At 34.7% G+C, this 20,370-nt stretch overlaps 2 protein-coding genes and 1 pseudogene across 2 annotated transcripts in view; all 3 read right to left on the bottom strand.

The window, feature by feature from the left end:
• LOC129438894 (C3a anaphylatoxin chemotactic receptor-like) overlaps window positions 1-20,370 on the bottom strand; it is a 391,623-nt gene that overhangs the window by 27,769 nt on the left and 343,484 nt on the right. The window lies entirely within an intron of this gene.
• On the bottom strand, window positions 1,223-6,263 carry LOC129438394 (C3a anaphylatoxin chemotactic receptor-like; annotated as a pseudogene).
• LOC141361529 (C3a anaphylatoxin chemotactic receptor-like) lies at window positions 12,420-16,687 on the bottom strand. The gene is made up of 2 exons (XM_073863009.1): window positions 16,663-16,687; window positions 12,420-13,742 (listed from the first exon to the last, which is right to left on the bottom strand). Exons 1-2 carry the CDS (start codon window positions 16,685-16,687, stop codon window positions 12,676-12,678), a joined length of 1,092 nt encoding a protein of 363 aa, XP_073719110.1. The 3' UTR covers window positions 12,420-12,675.

A 20,370-nucleotide genomic window follows, 5' to 3' on the forward strand; every position in this document is an offset into this window, starting at 1 on the left:
TTTACATAAACAATTAGACAGTTGTTATTGCAAATCAAATCCGTACCCCATCACAAAGCAGAGGGGCTTTTGTAGCACCCTGAAGGGATTATTTACAATAACAACCGGTTATATGATATCCCACTTTGCCACATGTGAAAATATATGTGTGTATGCAAAATATTGATTTGATATGTTATAAAGGATTTTGCAAGCTGTTTCAGTTTTTTAACATTTACAAACGTTACAATAAAAACAACCAACAGAACATTTGACTTCATGAAAATGTTCAACGAACACTTTTAAGAACTATTTGTGCATGGTAAATAAACACCTTTATGACTATTTGTGTAAATAAACACCTTTACTATTTTTTTTCTGTATATAAAATAAATAATAAAGAAAGAAAGAATAACAAACAGGACCAGTGTTATTTACGTCTCACGAAAGGGCATATTTGCTTATTTGTATCAAATGCAAATCCTCCCCGTCATGTTCTTCCTGATCCCATTTTTTTAAACTTTAGTTAGTGTGTAATGTTGCTGTTAGTGCATAAATAATACCTGTAAAATGATAAAACTCAAAGTTCAATGCCAGACGATATTATTATATTATATTATATTATATTATATTATATTATATTATATTATATTATATTATATTATATTATATTATATTATATTATATTATATTATTTTCTTAACAGAAGTCCCCTTTCAAAGCCTACAGCGAACGGCCGGTTTGGACTACAGCCCTCTACTTCCTGCTTTAATGACGTCACTAGAAAAGTTTTTTGACTAAACTCCACCCACAGGAGTACGTCAGTCGCCAGCTTTGTCTCAAACGACTCTGCTAAGCTAAGCTGCTGTCGAATCACAACACACTAAGCAAACTACACAATCAGAACTGGATACATGTTTTTGAAGGAGATACTTCATAAAACAAGAAACTAAATAAGTTGTGTGAAAAATAATGGTTTTTTTACACGTGAAACATGAACACATGTTATATTGCACACTATAAACACAATATTTTGTGCATTTGGTTTACTCAGTTGTAAATAAATATTATATATTATGAAAATATCTTTAATGGACAATGAAATTTGAAAGAATTAAACTGCAATTGTCAAGATGTCTCACAGTACCAGATGTGGATAATATCCAGATAATATTGGATGGTTGTTATCTGGGAATATCAAACCTTGGAATGTCACCACTGGCCAATCAAACATTCCAGAGGGCCGTGTAATAACTTCATTTAACCAATTCAATAAGCTCAATATTATACAAAAGTTAAATATATCTGTTATGTAATGGTTATGTTGTACATCCTGATTGTCTATTTTTACAGTGGTGATAAAGGTTACAATAAGGCAAAGGTGTAATTTAATATAAAACAGCTCTTTGTGTTTAAAAAAAGTCACAAAATGTTATAAACAGAAAAATAACCCTTAATTATGATGATTTTTAAGACAACAAAAGATACATTTGCACTAACAGCGTTATAATGTAAAGGTTTTGTGTAACAATTAGAAAACATAAAAAAATAAGTAATTTCCTCATCTATAAATTGCTCTTTTTTTGGATTCCTCGAACCATCCGACTTTGACTCAGTGGCAACAGTTTGGGGTGGGACCGATAGGGAGAAATTTTCATCAAACATTCATCTCCGGTTTACAAGTTTATATCTTCAGTCATCACCAGACTGAATTTAAAACCTTGTTCCCCTGACAACTTCCAGACGAGGAGATAGTTGTGTTATTTGTCTGCTTGCCAGATTTACTTTGCAGTGACTCTGAGTAGCATAATTAGAACGAAGTGTTGATCGGTAAGGCAGATCCTCCGTAAAGGCCGCCTCAAGCACTTGGACGAGAGACTTTTTAAGTTTCTTCTTATACTCATCACACATGAACACATAGAGAATGGGGTTCAGACAACTGTTCAGATAAGCCAGGCACTGAAGAAAAGGTCCTGCAGAATCAATTACTTTCTGAACACTGTCACTCCAGTTATACTTCACTGCACTTACGTGGCACAGTTGTTGAACATGGAAAGGAAAGCAGCATATGAAAAAAGCCAGAATCACAGACAAAATGACTCTGTAAGGCCGAAGCTGCTTTCCTATTTTAAGGCGTTTTACGCGCACACCAATAGCTATGTATGAAGATGCAATGATCAAGAAGGGAATTAGAAAGCCAACCATAAACCTGTATGTGAACAGAGACACTAATACGTCATTTGTCTGGTTGTAGACACAGTATTTCAATCCATTTAGTTCTTGTACCGAGCGATTGATGGTAAAAGGGATGCTGCAGCAGATGGATAAAATCCACACAGATATACAGATGATTCTGGCTTTGTTTAGAGTTCGTTTATTCTGAACCCACACAATTATCCATGTGCACAAACATCGGTCCAGACTGATGGCTGTCAGCAAAAAAATGCTCGCAAACATATTTAGTACTGCGACCAAGGAGGTGAATTTACACATTAAGTCACTGAAGGGCCAAACAAACTTGTTGAAGGTAACAATTATGTTGATAATCAAAGAGAAATCAAAAATGAAATCTGCCATCGCCAAATTGAGAAACCAAATGGAGTTGACTGTTGTCTTCATTTTGTAGCCGGTCACAAAGATGACAAGTCCATTTCCAATGACACCCATGATCAAGATGACAAAATATATGCATATCTTTAAGATATCGGTGCTTGATAAGATTTGGTTTGCCACTGTGTTGTTGTTTGTTTTGTTCTCTGTCTGATATTCAGGTGTCAAAGTTGTGCCCACTGCAAAAAGAAAAGAGAGAAATGACTGGCACAGTGCACAGTGAAAAACAAACCCGTTTTAATAATCCACAAAGCAAATATGCTTAAAATCCAATGAAAGTTGTATTTCATGTAACAATTATGTATATAAAAATTAAAATATTTGTGGTATTTGCAAAAAAATGCTAAAATATCTTAGCATGAGCTTAGTATTCTGGGTGGAGATGCACTGTAAGCCATTTTGGATAAAATGTCTGCCAAATGTCTTTTTCTAGAACTCATGTAGGCTAATGTCAAGATGATCCATATTGCTTATAACTTTAGTTATGAGATGTTAAATTGGGTAGGAGTTACCCCATTTTACACCAAGGGGCATATTGCCTCATCATTTCCTATTATTGTGTGTTATACATTGCTAAAGACTTTGCATACCGTTTATAGTTCATCATTTAAATAATAATTTTTCTTCTGATTACAAAACTTTAATTTACAGAAGTCATTAAGGACATTTATTTAATAACAAAGCAAAACAAAGCACGCACATCAACCTAAAGCTGGTAGGCTACTCGACTAAAAAAATCGATATGATCAAAAAAAAAAATCAATCACTCGTTTTCATTCACTTATTTAAAGGTGCAGTGTGTACATTTTTGCGGCATCTAGTGGTGAAGTTGCACATTGCAACCAACGGCTCAGTCCACTTCTCACCCCTTGCTTTTGAAACGCATAGAGAATCTACATTAGCCGCCACCAGAAAAACATGTCATCGTCGGAGACAATTTAGTAAAAAAAGTTTGTCCGTTAAGGGCTTCTGTAGAAACATGGCGGCACAAAATGGCGACTTCCATGTAAGGGGACCCTCCGTGTATGTAGATAAAACATCTCATTCTAAGGTAATAACAACATAACGGTGCATTATGAAAGGTTATTATACACCCCTGATAATATAGTTTTGTATAATATTTTGCATTTATGTCAAGAGATCCTTCAAAAAATTACACACTGCACCTTTAAGTGAACTTTAGTGAACTAATGTTAGAGGGCTATTTTGGACACGGCCCAAAAGTTTACCTAAAGTTTACATAACCTACAATACTACACCGCAAACAAAGAAAATTTAATCTTAGAATGAAAACTAATAAACAAAACAACTTAACAATAACTTAATAAACCATACAAAATTTAAAAATCATTATTTTAAATATAATACCTGCTTGCCTAAAAATATATATACAGAGAGAATAGACAAATAATGACACAAAAACCTTTAAAGAAGGTACCGATGTCAAAAATTTTAAATCTTCGTTTAAAGGTGCAACGTGTAAATTTTGGAAGGATCTATTGACAGAAATGGAATATAATATACATAAATATTACCAGTGGTGTATAAAGACTTCACCCTATTATTAAAGTCCCTGTAAAGTCAGATATTAATAAAAAATCTTATAAAATAGGCAGCATTCTCTGCCGTCTCTCTCAACTTTTAAATACAGCTACAACCTGAATGGATGCTCGTGATTGTGTTAGGGGCGGGGCTATGCACGGTGTCTTAAGTTCATCATCCATCCACCATTTTAGGCCCGCCTAAGAAATCCTGAACTTAGAAATGGTAAAAAACTGTATAATGATATACATATACAGTCTTGGCATGTTTCAGCAATAAATTTCTAACATTTATAATGTGTTTAGATTGACTTTACAGGAACTTTTTTTAATTGTAGACTTTTGCTTTTTGTGTGGTTTCATTAGGTTTGTTTTTTTTGTTTTGTTTATTGATTTATTGTGGTGTAGTATGTCATGCAATATTACCTGGAGGTATAAAGGGTGGCTCATTTATTTTTTTGTTTTTGTTTTTTTGATTGTGTAATAAAGAGCCTGCAAACTGTCACACCCTATGTGAAAGTCTTTTATTAAATAAATTTTACACAATGGAAAAAAATGTGCAACACTCCCTAATAATTACATTTCTATTTAGTTTAAAAACAGTGATGTTATAGACACCATCAAGGCTTTCCTTACACATCAAAAGCAACAGTCTACGGACACCGTTTTATACACGCGGTCAACAACAACAGGGCTCAACATAAATGACTGCCCGGTGGCCCGGGGCAAGCGTGAGAGATGTTCAGGCAAGTAAAAAGTATTATCACTTGACCGATCAGGCCAGTGCTTCACCCTCAGTCACTAAAATATATTTTCATCAATGTATATTATTTAACATCTTGGAAGCAGACATTTACTATTTACATTTAAGAAACAATGCAATATTTTGCACAGTTTGCTGTCGGTTTACAGGTAAACCAAAAAAGTTGGGAGCCTTAAAAATGTGACTTTTTTATTGGGGCCAGTGAAAATTTTGGCAGGGCAAGTAAAACCCGAACCACTGGCCCGACCGGGCCAGTATAAAAAATTATTTGCGTTGAGCCCTGAACATTCTGCCCAGAGACTGCAGGTGCAAACTAGCTTTATTGCTACATCTGTCATAACACTTTCGGTATGCATGGTCCCTGTTAAATAAATAAATAAAATACAATTGAGAGAGAGAAAGAGAGTGAGAGTGAGAGTGAGAGAGAGACAGACTGTGAGACTAGACCTTACGCCTAGAGAGTTTTCAATTTTCTTTATCAATCAACATACAACAAACCGCATGCGTTTAATACGTTGTATTAATAATATTGCATGGATTACTGGTGATGGCACAATTTTCGAAATGTATTTAGATTTATGATCATGCAAAATATTTAATTTGTCTCATTTTAACTTAAATAAGCTGTAAGAAATAATGCCTGTAACAAGTTGGTTTAGATAAAAAAATATTGTGTAAGTACGTGTTTTCACACGCCAGACAAATCCTTGGTTTAAACAGACTTTTCCTGTTGATTTAATTCTGATGTAAAACTTGATACTGCTTGTAGATAATTATGCTTTTTTTGGAAATGCATCAACACTGAAATATTTCAACAATGCAACTTCCTTTGTGAGTACAAGTTCAAAGCTTGCATTTTTCATGATTGCTTTTCACAGTTTTACATTGCATTTAAATTGCAGTGCACACATTGTGATCAAAATCAATAAGACATGCCATGAGTGCATGACTTTTATTTTACTTTAAAATTGCAGTCAACACTAAGAGACAACAGCACAGACAGATAAGATCACTTTCAACTCTTTAAACCAAAGATGCAACCATCAAGATAAATGTGGAGGAAAAAATACAAGGCTCGCCTTTAACAAAACTAATGCTATACTTCACACAAAGAACAAAGCTCTTATCACAATTTTGCTCAGATATAAACCAAGTTACTTTTTAAAAACATACATTAATTTTATACATTGGCAAAAATAACATTACAGCATAGATGTCAATTCTTACCCATTTTCTTTGTCTTTATTTTCCACTGTGTGTCTCCAGGTAGATGTTGTCAATGCCCACAACATGTCTCTGCAATTTCCCTTTATAAGAGAGAATAGGGGTGGAGTGTGGGATGATTATGTAAAGAGACAAATCTGCTTCTCTAAAAAAAAATTGAATATCATCTGCCAAGAAAAAAGCTTCCCATGCCTGATCAAAATAGAGCCATAAAAAAATTATTTAATCAAAACATTGTCACATTGGGTAGATGTTGTTTACGGAGTGTGTCATTACCATTGAAAGAGAGCCATCTAGAGGTAATACACAGTAATAAATGGAGTTAAAGCTGTTGCATGCATTTGTACACATCCGCTACTGCCTTGTTTGCCAGGGAGTCTATAGGAGGGTGTATAATATGTGTTTTTAACAAGGTGGTTAAATTTAGCACACTTTCTAAGGAAAGTCTCAGCATGATGGAAAGTAACAGGATGTGAAAAAGATGATACTGTACTGTATATCAAGGCTAAGTTATATAAGACTTTAATCATGATAGATACTGTTCAATGCCATCTTATAAGATCATGACACACCATATGACATGGATTTAATACACTAGGGTAGGACATTGTCCCAAATCTGTTTTTTTGTCATCAAGCAGTTTTCAAGCAGTTTTTATACAAAGATTCTAAGGGTTTTATGACTGTTTTACATGTAATACAATACAAAAGATGAGAGGTGATCATTGCATTTAAATATATACTGGGTGCTTCAGTGGTAAGAGTGTTTCTTATATATCTAAAATATATAAGAAATAGGTTTTGGGTATAGACCGATTTGTGAAAAACATAGTTACAGTTTTTTCAATATTTAATGTAAGTCATGTGTGGGGAAGACAGAAACCAAATGCAGACAGCTCTTGAACAGAAAGACTTTTATTATACACCAGAAACACCCTCGAGGGGGCAAACAATGACAACAATCCAAATAAATAACAAAACGTGACACTTAGCAGGGCAGGACGAGACAAGACAGGAATACACAACGCCACACAACACATAAACACAGGCCATGTGACTCTCAACACAAAAACAAGACAACAGTGAGGGCTGCCATGATCCTGTCACATGAAACAAGGCAAAAAGACATACAGGGCTGACAGGAACATGACAGTATATAAAACTGTGTCATCAGCATACATCAGAATATTTATGCCCTTGCTGACTGATGGCAGATCATCAATATATAAACAAAACAACGGTGGACCCAGAATGGACCCCTGTGGTACTCCCATAGCAGATGTGAGAGACGTAGATAATGTGCCTTTTATTTGCTTTGTTTTTGATTTATCAAATAAGATTTTATCCAATCATAAACATTTGTAGAAATATCGTATTTGACCAGTTTGGGTATCAGTACCTCATGGTTAACTATATCAAAGGCCTTACGTAAATCTATGAAAATCATAAAATTCATTTATGGCAGTAAAAGGGCGGTAGACTGCAAAAACAGCAAAAATGCATTTGGAGGGATATTATAGGTTTTACCTCCACACATTCCAAATTATTTTCAGGAAAACTTTTTGCTGACTTTAAATGCTGTCTTTAGCCCTATTCGGATGGGATTAGTTTAACAGGGGGACTTCTAAGAAAATCGTGCTTCTCAGAATTCCTCTGTGTTTTTAATCCCATTCGAATCGGCCATGTCTTTGTTATTCTCTGACGACCTCCGTAAGAGTTCCAGAGAAATTCCAAACCAAATTCCAATTCCAAAACCAAACTCTAATCCTGTCCAGATGCAAATGTCTGTATTTGCCCGCAGTATCTTTTAAAAAACGCTGCTCTTTTCATGTTTTGGCCAACATGATCTGCCATAAGGTCTCACTAACGCACGTGTATTGTACTTCCTGAGTCCCATTCATTCAGATATGAAAGTTTTTTCCATTCGGCGAAATAAAATAATTGAATCAAGATGAGCTGAATATCAAACACAAAAAAAGTTGCCAGCCAGTGCCGCCGTTTTTCATGATTTTCACAAAAGTTTAATGCCTTCCAGAAAATGTTTTTCTTTAAATACATAAGCATACAATATATCAAATGAAAGAACAGACCCTCTGCTTTAAAAAAAAAAACGTTTCATCCTACCTTCAGTAGTTCTTTTGTAATCAGGTTTTGAATATGGGTAGGTTTCTGCAAAAACACCACATTTTGAGCAAAAAGCAGAGATAATTCAATTTTTATGACAGACTTTTCATAGAGTTCCCATTCAGAGCGATCTTTAAAACAAACACGGACCTGCAGCTGCTTGCCATAGGGCAATACTTCTGGGTTTAAAAAGTTGCGGACCTAGTGGATAATAGCGGTATTGCGGAAAGACGGAAATACTCGTTATTGACAGGGAAGCGTTTTCTCTTGATTGACGAGATATCTCGTCAATGGCGGCGAAAGAGTTAAGACTGGCCACTGTAATATCAGTATAATGTAAACTCAACCTTATTTTATTTAACTCCGGAATGGTAATGTTAATTAATGAAGATAATAAATTGTTATTAATAATTTTTTTCTTCATTTCTTTGGGTTTATTATAAGCAGACAGTTATATAAAACACGTAGGGTACTTTAGTAGGATTTGTATAAGTTCTTTTGATTTGTTAAAATTAAATTAATAAAGTACATGTTCTGTAATAATTTTACATTTAAAGCAAAATATCAAACATTACAGACAAGCGTATCCAGAGCATGTGATCATCTGCAACGGCCAAAGGCATGAAACAGACACTCCCTGGAATAGCCTGAGAATTTTAAACCTGTCCGAATCGGCACAAAAATCACAGACGTCATGGGGGACATGTTGAAACTCAAACGTTGTTTGGAGAACTAATCCCATTCGAATAGTGCTTTTCACATATATCAGGACTCCACCTCCTTTCCTTTCTTTTTGTCCTGTCTGTACACATTATACCCTGGAAAATCAAAGACAAATTAAGGGGTTATTGGGGTTAACCACGTCTCTGTAAGAACTAAGTAATCGACATTTGAGTCCATAGGCAAATGCTCAATTTGAGCGGTCTTTGAGATAATTCTACGTATATTCCGATGTCAACGAAAATACCTTTCAGCTTAGTTTTTGCATCCCACAACACACTTGCATGATTTACAGTCTGGAACAGTTTCATTTGCTGCTGTTTAAGACCTGATGTGGTTTGTATAGTGATGATTGAGGTCTGCACAGGAACGGTGTTTTCACCATTTGGCCAGTTTTCCTATGATAATGCTGTGTGTTGGAGGAAAATCACTTCGAGTTCCTGATAAAAAAGCACCCTTGGTCGGTCTAGGGGTATCAAGATCTGCTGATTGACAAATACCCAAGAACCTCGTCCAGGATTTAAATGGATATCCCAGCACAAAAGAAGAATTGCGCAAAAGACGATGGCCGGGTCAGACGCTACACTGAAAAAAATGATTCATTGAATTTAATCAATTTTTTTAAGGTAAATTCATTCAAGCTACATTTAAACAAAATTTTTATATTTTATTTTACTTTACTAATCTTTTTTGTTTAAATGTAGCTTAAATAAATTGATTGCTACCACTTACCTTAAAAAATTGATTAAATTCAATGAATCATTTTTTTCAGTGTGCCTCACTTAAGTACCCGACCGCCATCTTCGATTGGTCACCGCTTAGCTCTGACTACATGTGGACTTACTTGTTTTTGTATAATAATTAAAAAACTGAATTTAATATTAGAAAAGTCAAACAAAAGATTTAAAACAGACAATAGTACAATAATAAAGATAACATTTGCACTAACATTGTAACACAATATAATAATCACAATATAAAGGTTGTGTATTATAAAACAATGAAAACCATTAAGTGAGTAGGTTACTAGAGAGTTAACTATAACCTCAGTAAAGGATTTGTAAATTGATTCTCCACTTTTCCTCATGAATTCATTGCTTTGTTTGTATACTTCGACCAGCCTGACATTGACTCAATGAATGGCAATAATTTAGGTTGGAACAGAATGTTTGGCTGTTTCTCAATTCCAAGAACGCAAAGAACGGACTTGCGTCCTCGTGGAGATCGGTCTTGCCAGGCGACCTTGGAAGAACGAACTCGGACGTTTTGCCGCAATGACTTCTGGGACGTTATGCGATTTCAGCAAGTCTGCACTCGATGCATCCTCGATATCAAGAACACATCCGGGTATTTTCATGCGTCCTCTGTCCTTGCGTTCTTGAGAATTGGAATGAACTTCGACCGTTAATGATGACGTAGAGCGAGGACACGAGGACGCAAGATCGCTGAAGAACGCATATTAAGAAACAGCCTTTGTTTGATGGGGAAGTGTTTAATCTTATAATAGGCTTTATGCCCAGCTGCACTACTTCCTGAACTTCAGCCAGCTCCTTGTTTCCTGTCCGCCCCCACTGGACAAACTGATTAATCCAGGAGTCCCTGACCTCACTAGTCACAACAACAATAATCAGACACACCTGGATTAATCAGTTTGTCCAATATTGGCAGACAGGAAACAAGGAGCTGGCTGAAGTTCAGGAAGTAGTGCAGCTGGGCATAAAGCCTATTACAAATGTACATCTATAGAAATGAAGAAACTAAAATTAAAAGCTTGTTCTTCTCCTTAATACCACCAAAAGAACTGCGGCATGTGGTGACACTAATGCTGAATTTACATTGCATGTTTGAAGTGACTCAATTCCAAAGAAAATGTCCCTCATGTGCAGAGGTCTATAATACTTAAGTATTTTAGTTACATTTTCCAAGCATCTATGCTTTATCAGAGTGTTTGTCTTGGGAAAGTTTTTTACTTTTCTTTACTAAAAAAATTTCACTACATTCGAAAGCATAAAATCATACTGTGTATTCATTATATATTGCATATTAAAATTGATTTAATGCCTAATAACATACAAATTGTGTACTTTTACTTTCTTGAGTAAAAGTACGAAAAAAAATTTACTTAAGTAAAAGTACAAAAATTACTAGATGTTTAATGTACTTAAATATTAAATATAAACCAAAAACTTGAAATTATGGAATGTAGTGGAGTAAAAATTATGATAATATGTTTTGGAATGTTTGTTTTCCAAAGAAAAACACTAATAAAATACAAATAATTGAAAATGTACTTTTATGTAGAAAGTAAAAATACTTAAGTACTATACAACTCTGCTCACGTGGCACAGATCTGATATGACCCAAAGGAATCCGATATTGTCCAATTAATTTCAGGCCTCATTTCTCTGTATGTGGAAATAAATTATATGAAACAGATACATGCATTCACTTCTGCAGTGTAAGCAGACAGATCTGATATTTGCATGTCACATATAACTCTTCTTAGCAGCGCAATAAAGGACGATGGCACCACTTAGTGGAGTAATGTTGAATTTTTATATCTTGTCACAAAAATAAAGCTCTATAATTTTGTATAATCATTTTGTTTGTGTCCATTGCATTTCACGACATTTTACTTTCTCTGTGGTTTAAGCTGTTCCGGGTCAATATGTCTACCTTTAATTGTTTTGGCAAGTGTTTAGTGTAAATGCTGATATTCAATATGAGTTTAAAAAATGACGTAAGCTTTTTCGACAAATGTTGTCAAAAACAACAAAAACATATACAGATACAGGCAACATATCAGAATTGGGCATCAAGATTTGCAGTGTAAATCCAGCCTAAGAGATGTGAGAAAGTGGAGTTCATTTTAAACCCAGATGCTCCTCAGTAAAAGCCGCCTCGAAGCCTTGAAAAGACACACACGTCATAAGTCATTAAAAATATTTTTCTGATCTCTATGTAAAATTGCAGTTTTGTATTTTAGGCAAATACCGCAGGACTGAAACATCTCAACTTTGCATTTTTTATAGAGTACAGCTAATTCTGCATTTTAGATGAACATAGTTTATTTAAATTTCTAATTATTTCTATTAAATCATACTAGACATATATGTATTTAGCTTGAGTTATCATAAATGTATTTCAACATTTTGCACCAGTGCAAAAAACTATTAATATAGCCTATGTATAAATTATATACATATAAAAATGCCTGACTACAAAACAAGTTTTAAGACAATATTTAACTGTTTGTGTTGAACCTGATATATGTTTAATCTGTTTCATCATAGTAAATGTGGAGGTTTGAGGTTCTGCCCTAATTATTTGCACAACAAGGTAAAGACACCATTTAGCATAAAAATATCTTTGTATTGAGAAAAGTTACAAAATGTTTTAAGTAGGAAATTTAAAAAAAGTTTTCTTAATTATCATAATTCTGAAGATAATATTTACATTAAAAGCATTACAACATAATGATTGCGTACAGTATAACAACAAATGAGAAAACATTTAATGCAGGAGTCACAATTACAGAACTAATCTAAGTAAGAGATTTGTAAATTTATTCTTGACTTCCTCTTCTTGAGCTGTGGGCAAGAGTTTGGAGAGGGACTTTCTATTTGTCTGAGCACATAGTAAACAAGAGGAGCATTTAAGAAATCTTTATCTCCAAATTGCAAGATGTATATTTCCAATCATCTAAAGGCTGAAGCTAAAGCTTGTTGGCTTGTTCAGTTTCCATGGCTGGCAAAGGATCAGATTGTTGGGTCTTCTGGCTGTACATCTGTTGAAATTGACAGTTGTGAGGAAGTGGAGTTGACCTCAAACCCAGATGCTCTTCAGTAAAAGCCCCCTCAAACACCAGCAGGAGAGACTTTTTAAGTTTCTTCTTATACTCATCACACATGAACACATAGAGAATGGGGTTCAGACAACTGTTCAGATAAATCAGACAGTTTACAAAAGGTCCTGCAGAATCAATTACTTTCTGAACACTGTCACTCCAGTTATACTTCACTGCACTTACGTGGCACAGTTGTTGAACATGGAAAGGAAAGCAGCATATGAAAAAAGCCAGAATCACAGATATGATGACCCAGTAAGGCCGAAGCTGCTTTCCTCTATTGAGACGTTTCACCCGAACACATATAGCTATGTATGAAGATACAATGATCAAGAAGGGAATTAGAAAGCCAACCATAAACCTGTATGTGAACAGAGACAGTAATACATCACTTGACTGGTTGTAGACACAGAGTTTCAATCCATTATGTTCCTGTACCGAGCGATTGATGGGATAAGGGATGCTGCAGCAGATGGATAAAATCCACACAAATACACTGATGATTCTGGCTTTGACTAAAGTTCGTTTGTTCTGAGCCCAAACAACAAACCATGTGCACAGACATCGATCCACACTGATAACTGTCAGAAAGAAAACACTTGCAAGCATATTTAGAGATATCATAAAAGAAAAACATTTACACATTAAGTCACCGAACAGCCAAATTAACTTCTGAAAGTAAAAGACAATTGAACAAATCAAGAACAAAACAAAAATTAAGTCTGCAATCGCCAAGTTAAGAAACCAAATGGAGTTGACTGTCGTCTTCATTTTGTAGCTGGTCACAAAGATGACAAGTCCATTTCCAGTAACTCCAATGACTACGATGACAATATATAAGCATATCTTAAGAATTTCATTGTTTGATAGGCTTTCTTTTGACACGTGGTATGTTGTGTCATCAGTCTGATTTTGAGGTCCCAAAGTTGTGATAACTGCAAAAAGAAAAGACAAATTAAATTAACAATGTTGATGATGGTACTGTTACATGTGTTAATAATAAGCAGGATGAGGAGAAACAAAACATTTAAACTTTAATAAGGACTAAAAACATAGACCATACATATGTGTAGACATCCACAATAACAGACAAAGACTATGGTAAACAACATGGTATAAATAAACAATCATGATGATAAACATAATGGATGACAGGTAAGGATAATTACATAACACTAAATAAAATGATGGGAATTGAAGTCCAGTTGAGGATCATCCAGCAGGGGAACAGACTATGAATGTAAAAGATTGCATTCTGTGTGTGTGTGTGTGTGTGTGTGTGTGTGTGCGTGCGTGCGTGCGTGTGTGTGTGTGTGTGTGTGTGTGTGTGTGCCTTTGTGCGTGTGTGCGTGTGTACATAATAAGCAACATAAAATTGACATATTTATTTCATACATTTCATTATATCCATATTATGCTCATAACTGTTTCACGGATCACTTAAAAGGTGATTTCCTGAAGTGGTCTCTTTGCAGATGAAGCCCCCTATATGGCAAAAAATATATTTTGAAATATACAAAAAATGGCCCAAAAAAAGAAATATATTTGGAAATATACAAAAATTTCCAAAAATATATTAACTAAAAATATATTTTGAGATAAGTTTACAAAAATTTATTTTTCACCAATATATTTTTGGCCATTTTTATATATTTTGAATAATATTTGAAAAATAATTATATTTTAAACCATTTATACTCAACACTAAATTGTAAGAAAAACTTTGTATTTTACAAACCTGTAAACCAAACAGGTTTGAAGAGATTAAAATTAAATATATTTTCAACTACAAAACCATACTTATCATTTTACATTTTGTAAAAAATTTGCTGTAATTATGCAGCTGGTTGCCAGTAATTTACTGTAGAAGATAAAGACTGAAAATGTTTTTATGTTTATTTAACTTTGAACAAACTGTTGCCAGTAAATAACATAAATGTAAAATCTACAGTAAGTTACTGGCAGCTAGTTGCCAGTAATACCCAGTAATACTGTCAAATCTACAGACATTTTTACAGTGTAATTTTTAGTGCTGGGCAAAGATTAATCATGAATAATCGCATACAAAATAAAAGGGATTTTTTTATGAGTGTGTACTGTCTGTAATTATTATGTATATAAATACACACACATTCATATATGTATTAAAGATACATTTACATGTGTATACACTGTATATTTATTAATATTTTATATATTCTATATGATATATAAATAAATAAAAAATATAAATAAAACATTTCTGAAATCAATATATATGTGTGTGTGGCTAAATATAAATAATAATTACACACAGTACACACACATATATTATGCAAAAAATCACCTTTATTTTGTATGCGATTAATCTTTTACAATAATTTTTTACAAACTTTTATATTTTGGCCAGGGTATATATTGTTTGCCGTATTGGACATTGGCTTCTTTCTTACTCTTAAACTTTACATTTAATTCAGTAAAAGTCTCTTCTGTTTTTACTCCTCACACATGAAGACATCAAGGGTGGGTTCAGACCGTGCTCTGGAAGCTGTTTAATATGGATATTAAAATGCATTTTTGTCAATCTAGATAAGTCAGGCAGATAGCAAAGTGTTATCTCTTTTGGCACTTTTTCACTGCATAGTACAACACGATGCTAGTACAACACTTGCCTTGCTTATATTTGCTTTACTACAGTTTAGTATCGCTTCAGTTTAGGTGTTATTATATACTTGTCTTTACAGTAGCGCAACCTCAATGACATCATCAAAAACGCAAAACAAACAAACATGCAACACGGGAGCAACAGAGCATATCAATGGAATGCAGTGTTTCCCATAAATTAATTTGTGTCAATCTGCCACAAAATCTTTCTGTTTGGTAAAAAAATGTATTTAGATAATAAAAAGTATGAAACAAATGATTTGTTAAAGAACTTTTGAAAAAGTGGTTCTTATATTGCAACGCTGTAACGAACCTTTCAAGCACCTTTATTTTTAAGAGTGTATAGCATACATGTAAATTCTTACCCATTTTCTTTGTCTTTATTTTCTCTCTCCTGTCTTCAAGTAATGTACAGATAGATGTTGTCAAAGCCCACAGCAACGTCTCTGTATGAACAATTTTTGCTGGTTTCCTCCTAATCAAACGGGAGTTTAGGGGCGGAGTGATGATTTTATAGAAAGATAAATGTTACTGTAAAAATCTTTTTAGCAAATCCTCTTCAACAACAGACAACATTAATATCAAAACATGTCACATTGTGTTTATAATAGTTTCTCTTCTTTACTGATTGTTATACAGTATCACCACTAAGAGAGAGCATTTATGATTCATTTAGCATAATTCATAAAGAAATAACTTTTGTGTACACCTTCAGTACCCTTGTTTCGGTCTGTATGGTTCCAGCCTTTAACAGAAACCTTTAAAGAACATTTCTGTTGCATAAAATGTTTTATGCAGTGTAAAGGTAAAAAATATAGATTTTTGACTAAAAGATTTGCAGTACAAAATTAGCCAGCTGCAAGCACAAAAGTGTCTGGAACAATTAAGAATCAACATAGCCTTTGCAATATAGACGGTTTCATCGGACGCACGTGATACACGTCTGGATCCTAACCTTACTTCCGGTTTCGTTTTTTTTAAGGTCTGACTAGTTGCTAAACTGATCTTTTGATCAATTGCCTCGTCGAAAATAACAAATGTTTTGGTTTCCTAGGTAATCTATGTGTTGTTTTTTGTGCTTGTTATATAAATAAACTACGTTTAAAGAACTTTGTTGTTATTTATTATTAGCGGAGTTTACCGGAAGTTACGTGCAGCCGCTTGTTTATGTTGTTACTGCTGAAACGGTCTATACTGTAGGGTAAGAGTTACCCATGGCTCCAACATCTTGCGTCATCAATCCCTTTATAAGCTACATTATAAAACGTTTCATGTAGACTTTGAACATGCATTTTAGTCTGGGACTAGGATAAACCCAGTCCAGGAAACCGCCCCATAAAGTTTATATTGCATTAAAGCAATATCGCTTGATTAAGAGTGTAATATAGCTCTATAGACCATTTCAAAAGATATAAACAACACTGGTCCAGAAGCACTTCCTGTTTCCGTTTTTTAACACTAGATAAACGTTGGGATAAAATAAACTAACAGAACATATAAACCTGAATTAACTGAAGTTAAACAAACATCTTAAAGATAATAATATATGTTAATAAAAAAATAACTGTCACAAACTGTAACAGGAAGTGTTTCTGGACCAGTGTTGTTTACATCATTTAAACTGGTCTATATCATCACGGCTGTGATTATTCGCCAGAGGCAGACTCATCTCACAGCCTTGACGATATAGAGCTATATCACACACGACTCCGAGAGCGATACTGTTTCTATACAACAGTTTGACAGCACAAGTTTGAAAAACGAAAACTAGAAAACGACAACGGAGTGATTTTAAACCCCTTTTTTTGTGAGGAACTACTTCCTTCTGCAGGCACTTGAAGCTCAGAATAACAGGTAACCCTTTCAGTTGTTTGTTTGAACTCAATAGATGTAATAGCCGTTTCTCAATATTACTGTTTCTGGGTCACAAAATGTAGTTTTTAAGATTAGTTCAGGAGAGAATATATATGCAAAAAGAGTTCCAGGTAAAAAAAAAGAATGTTTTCATTGCTCTTTTTGCTAAGTGTATTTTCATCTGCCACGCTATGAGACAAAATGGCCGCAACTCCCTCAAAAGTTTACACATCAGATTCGAGAACCAGAAAGAACTGTTGTATAATATGATAAAAATATTTATTTTACTACTGAGTAGCGGTAGCCTATATTATGTTACAAATCAGTCATGCAGGAAACGTATGTTAATATATATATATCAAAAGGAATCAAATGTGATTAAAGTCATTAAAACGGATCAGAATCGCAAGAATGTTTCACTTTTAAAGTGTGGTCAACGCTGAGAGACAGTGGTACAGACAGATATAATCATTTTTAGATTTCTATGTAATTAGAGTGCAAACTTTCAAGTGTTGATACTGCTTTATCTTGATCGAGGTAAGATGCAAAAGTCAAGATAATGGAGGGGTAAAACAAAGAAGTGGAGGTGGAAAATAAAACTTGACTTTTTAAGGCAGTAATAAACTCATAATTTAATCTTATTGATAATGAAAGTAAAATGCTCCAACACACTTACTGTACATTACAAGACTTTTTACACTAACTGTCTTTAAAACAAAAATGAATTTGCTACTAGAGGCAAACTTAAGATTATTGAATTGTTGCAAATTCTTACCCATTTTTATCTTTGTTTTCAGTCTTCAGGTAGACTCGGCAATAATATAAACATCTGCATGAACAATAAGTTGTAGTTTCCCCTAATATGAATGGGGTTTAGGGGTGGGGTGATTTTTTACAAAAACAATATGCAAATCAACTTCAACTACAAGAAGTGTTGTTAATAAATGTTACAGTTTTGTTGATAACAGTTTGTCTTTCTTAGGCTACGTTTACATGAAAACGATCTGAAAAGAAACCGCAAAAGTGGCGTTGCCTTATCACTTTTTATTCAGCGTTTATACAAGCGTTTTGAGGGGGAAATCTGCTTGCATATGGTGACGCAAAAATGTGTGATATTCGACGTAGTATGCACTCCAGGCGGCTAGGTGGGAACTGCACTGACACACAACAACACCAAGTCCAAGCACCAGCGTACAACCTTCTTCCTTGTTCTTCCAGGTCTCGTCCAAAGTCGTCTGGTTTGCCTCCGACGAATTGGCGCATCAACAATCTATGGTAAATAATGCGCCTTCACTGATCAGCAATTCTAGCTGTGAATATTTCATACAACTGCTGGAAAGACTCTTGTATATTTATCAGAGCTGCTATGGCAACTTGAAGGTCAGACGTATGGAAATAATCCGACATGTTTGTTGTTATTTTCCTGAACTGGCGCATGCCTGTGACGTAGTACGCGACGAGAGCCACCGTGAGCAGACTTTTGCGTTTTTACTCTTTAGACGAGAACGTGACGGTAGATAATTTTTACGATTTCCACTCTGAAAGGTGGTTTCACTTTTTTGCGTTTTTAAGCCCCCAAAACGCCGTCGCCGTGTAAACGAAAGGCACATCCGATAAAATATTTTTACGTTTTCACCCTCGAGCGTTCTCGTGTAAACAGGCACCTATATTTAATGCTTTATCACCTCTAAGGAGGAGATATCTCAGATTCATTTGTAGGTCGGGAACAGCTTTTTTTGGCTTGTTGTCTATGAGAGTGTAAAACATGAGTGGGGAACCCTAGGTCCTGGAGGGCCACTGTCCTGCAGAGTTTAGTTCCAACCCTATTCAAACACACCTGCATTTAATTTCTAAGTAATCCTGAAGACTTTGATGAGATTTTTCAGGATTAGGGTTGGAATAAACCATGCAGGACAGTGGACCTCCAGGACCCAGGGTTCCCCATCCCCGCTGTATATTTTTAAAGATCAATTTTGTACTTACTATATTAAAATGAAAATGTTGAAGTGTATATTTTTATAGTCACACTTGAACTGAAGGCAGGGTTTAGTGTTTAGTAAAAACAAAATACCATATGGATTAAATAGACCGTTTCAGCAGTAACAACATAAACAAGCGGCTGTCACGGTCCGCACGTAACTTCCGGTAAACTTCGCTAAGAATAAATAGCAACAAAGTTCTTTAAACGTAGTTTATTTATATAACAAGCAAAAAAACAACAACACATAGATTACATAGGAAACCAAAACATCTGTTATTTTCGATGAGGCATTTGTTCAAGAGATCAGTTTAGCAACTAGTCAGACCATTAAAAAAAACGAAACCGGAAGTAAAGTTCGGATCCAGACGTGTATCTCGTGCGTCCGATGAAACCGTCTATAAACAAACATGAAGGACAGTGCTGCCCTCTTGTTAGTACTGGTTGGTTAATTAATGTAACCTGTTACCCGTTTATGTTTGATATTTAAATTCATAGGTTTCTGTAGTGACTATTCTTATTCTTGGTGATTTTAATATTCACATGGACAAGAAAGAAACTGCAACCACAAGAGACTTTACATCTTTATTAGACTGCTTTGAGCTTCACCAAGTTGTGAACTGTCCCACACACAACAAAGGCCACATGTTAGACCTTGTGATTCAAAATGGCACATTTGTGTCTCAACTCTTGGTCTCTGATTTTGGGATATCTGATCATCTAGCCATACTATTTAATCTGGAGCTACCTGATATTTCTGATTCCACATCCCGTATTATCAGCTACCGCAAATGGAAATCTATCGCGCCTAGTGACTTCTCTGACTTTATTGACTCTGCTACAAGCTGCATTTTACCACCTGCTACATTGGATGACAAAGTTAACGGCCTAAACAAAATTCTCTTGTCCGGACTGGATACTTTGGCTCCTTTGAAGACACAAACTGTTTCTTATAAACGATCTGCCCCCTGGTATACTGATGATCTTCGTGCTATGAAAACCCAGTGTCGCAAAATGGAGCGCATGTGGCGCTTCACGGGTTTAACTGTGTATCATCAGGCCTGGAAAGATAGCTTGTGTGATTATAG

Source organism: Misgurnus anguillicaudatus, chromosome 24 (genome assembly GCF_027580225.2).
Source record: "Misgurnus anguillicaudatus chromosome 24, ASM2758022v2, whole genome shotgun sequence".
Taxonomy (NCBI): domain Eukaryota; kingdom Metazoa; phylum Chordata; class Actinopteri; order Cypriniformes; family Cobitidae; genus Misgurnus; species Misgurnus anguillicaudatus.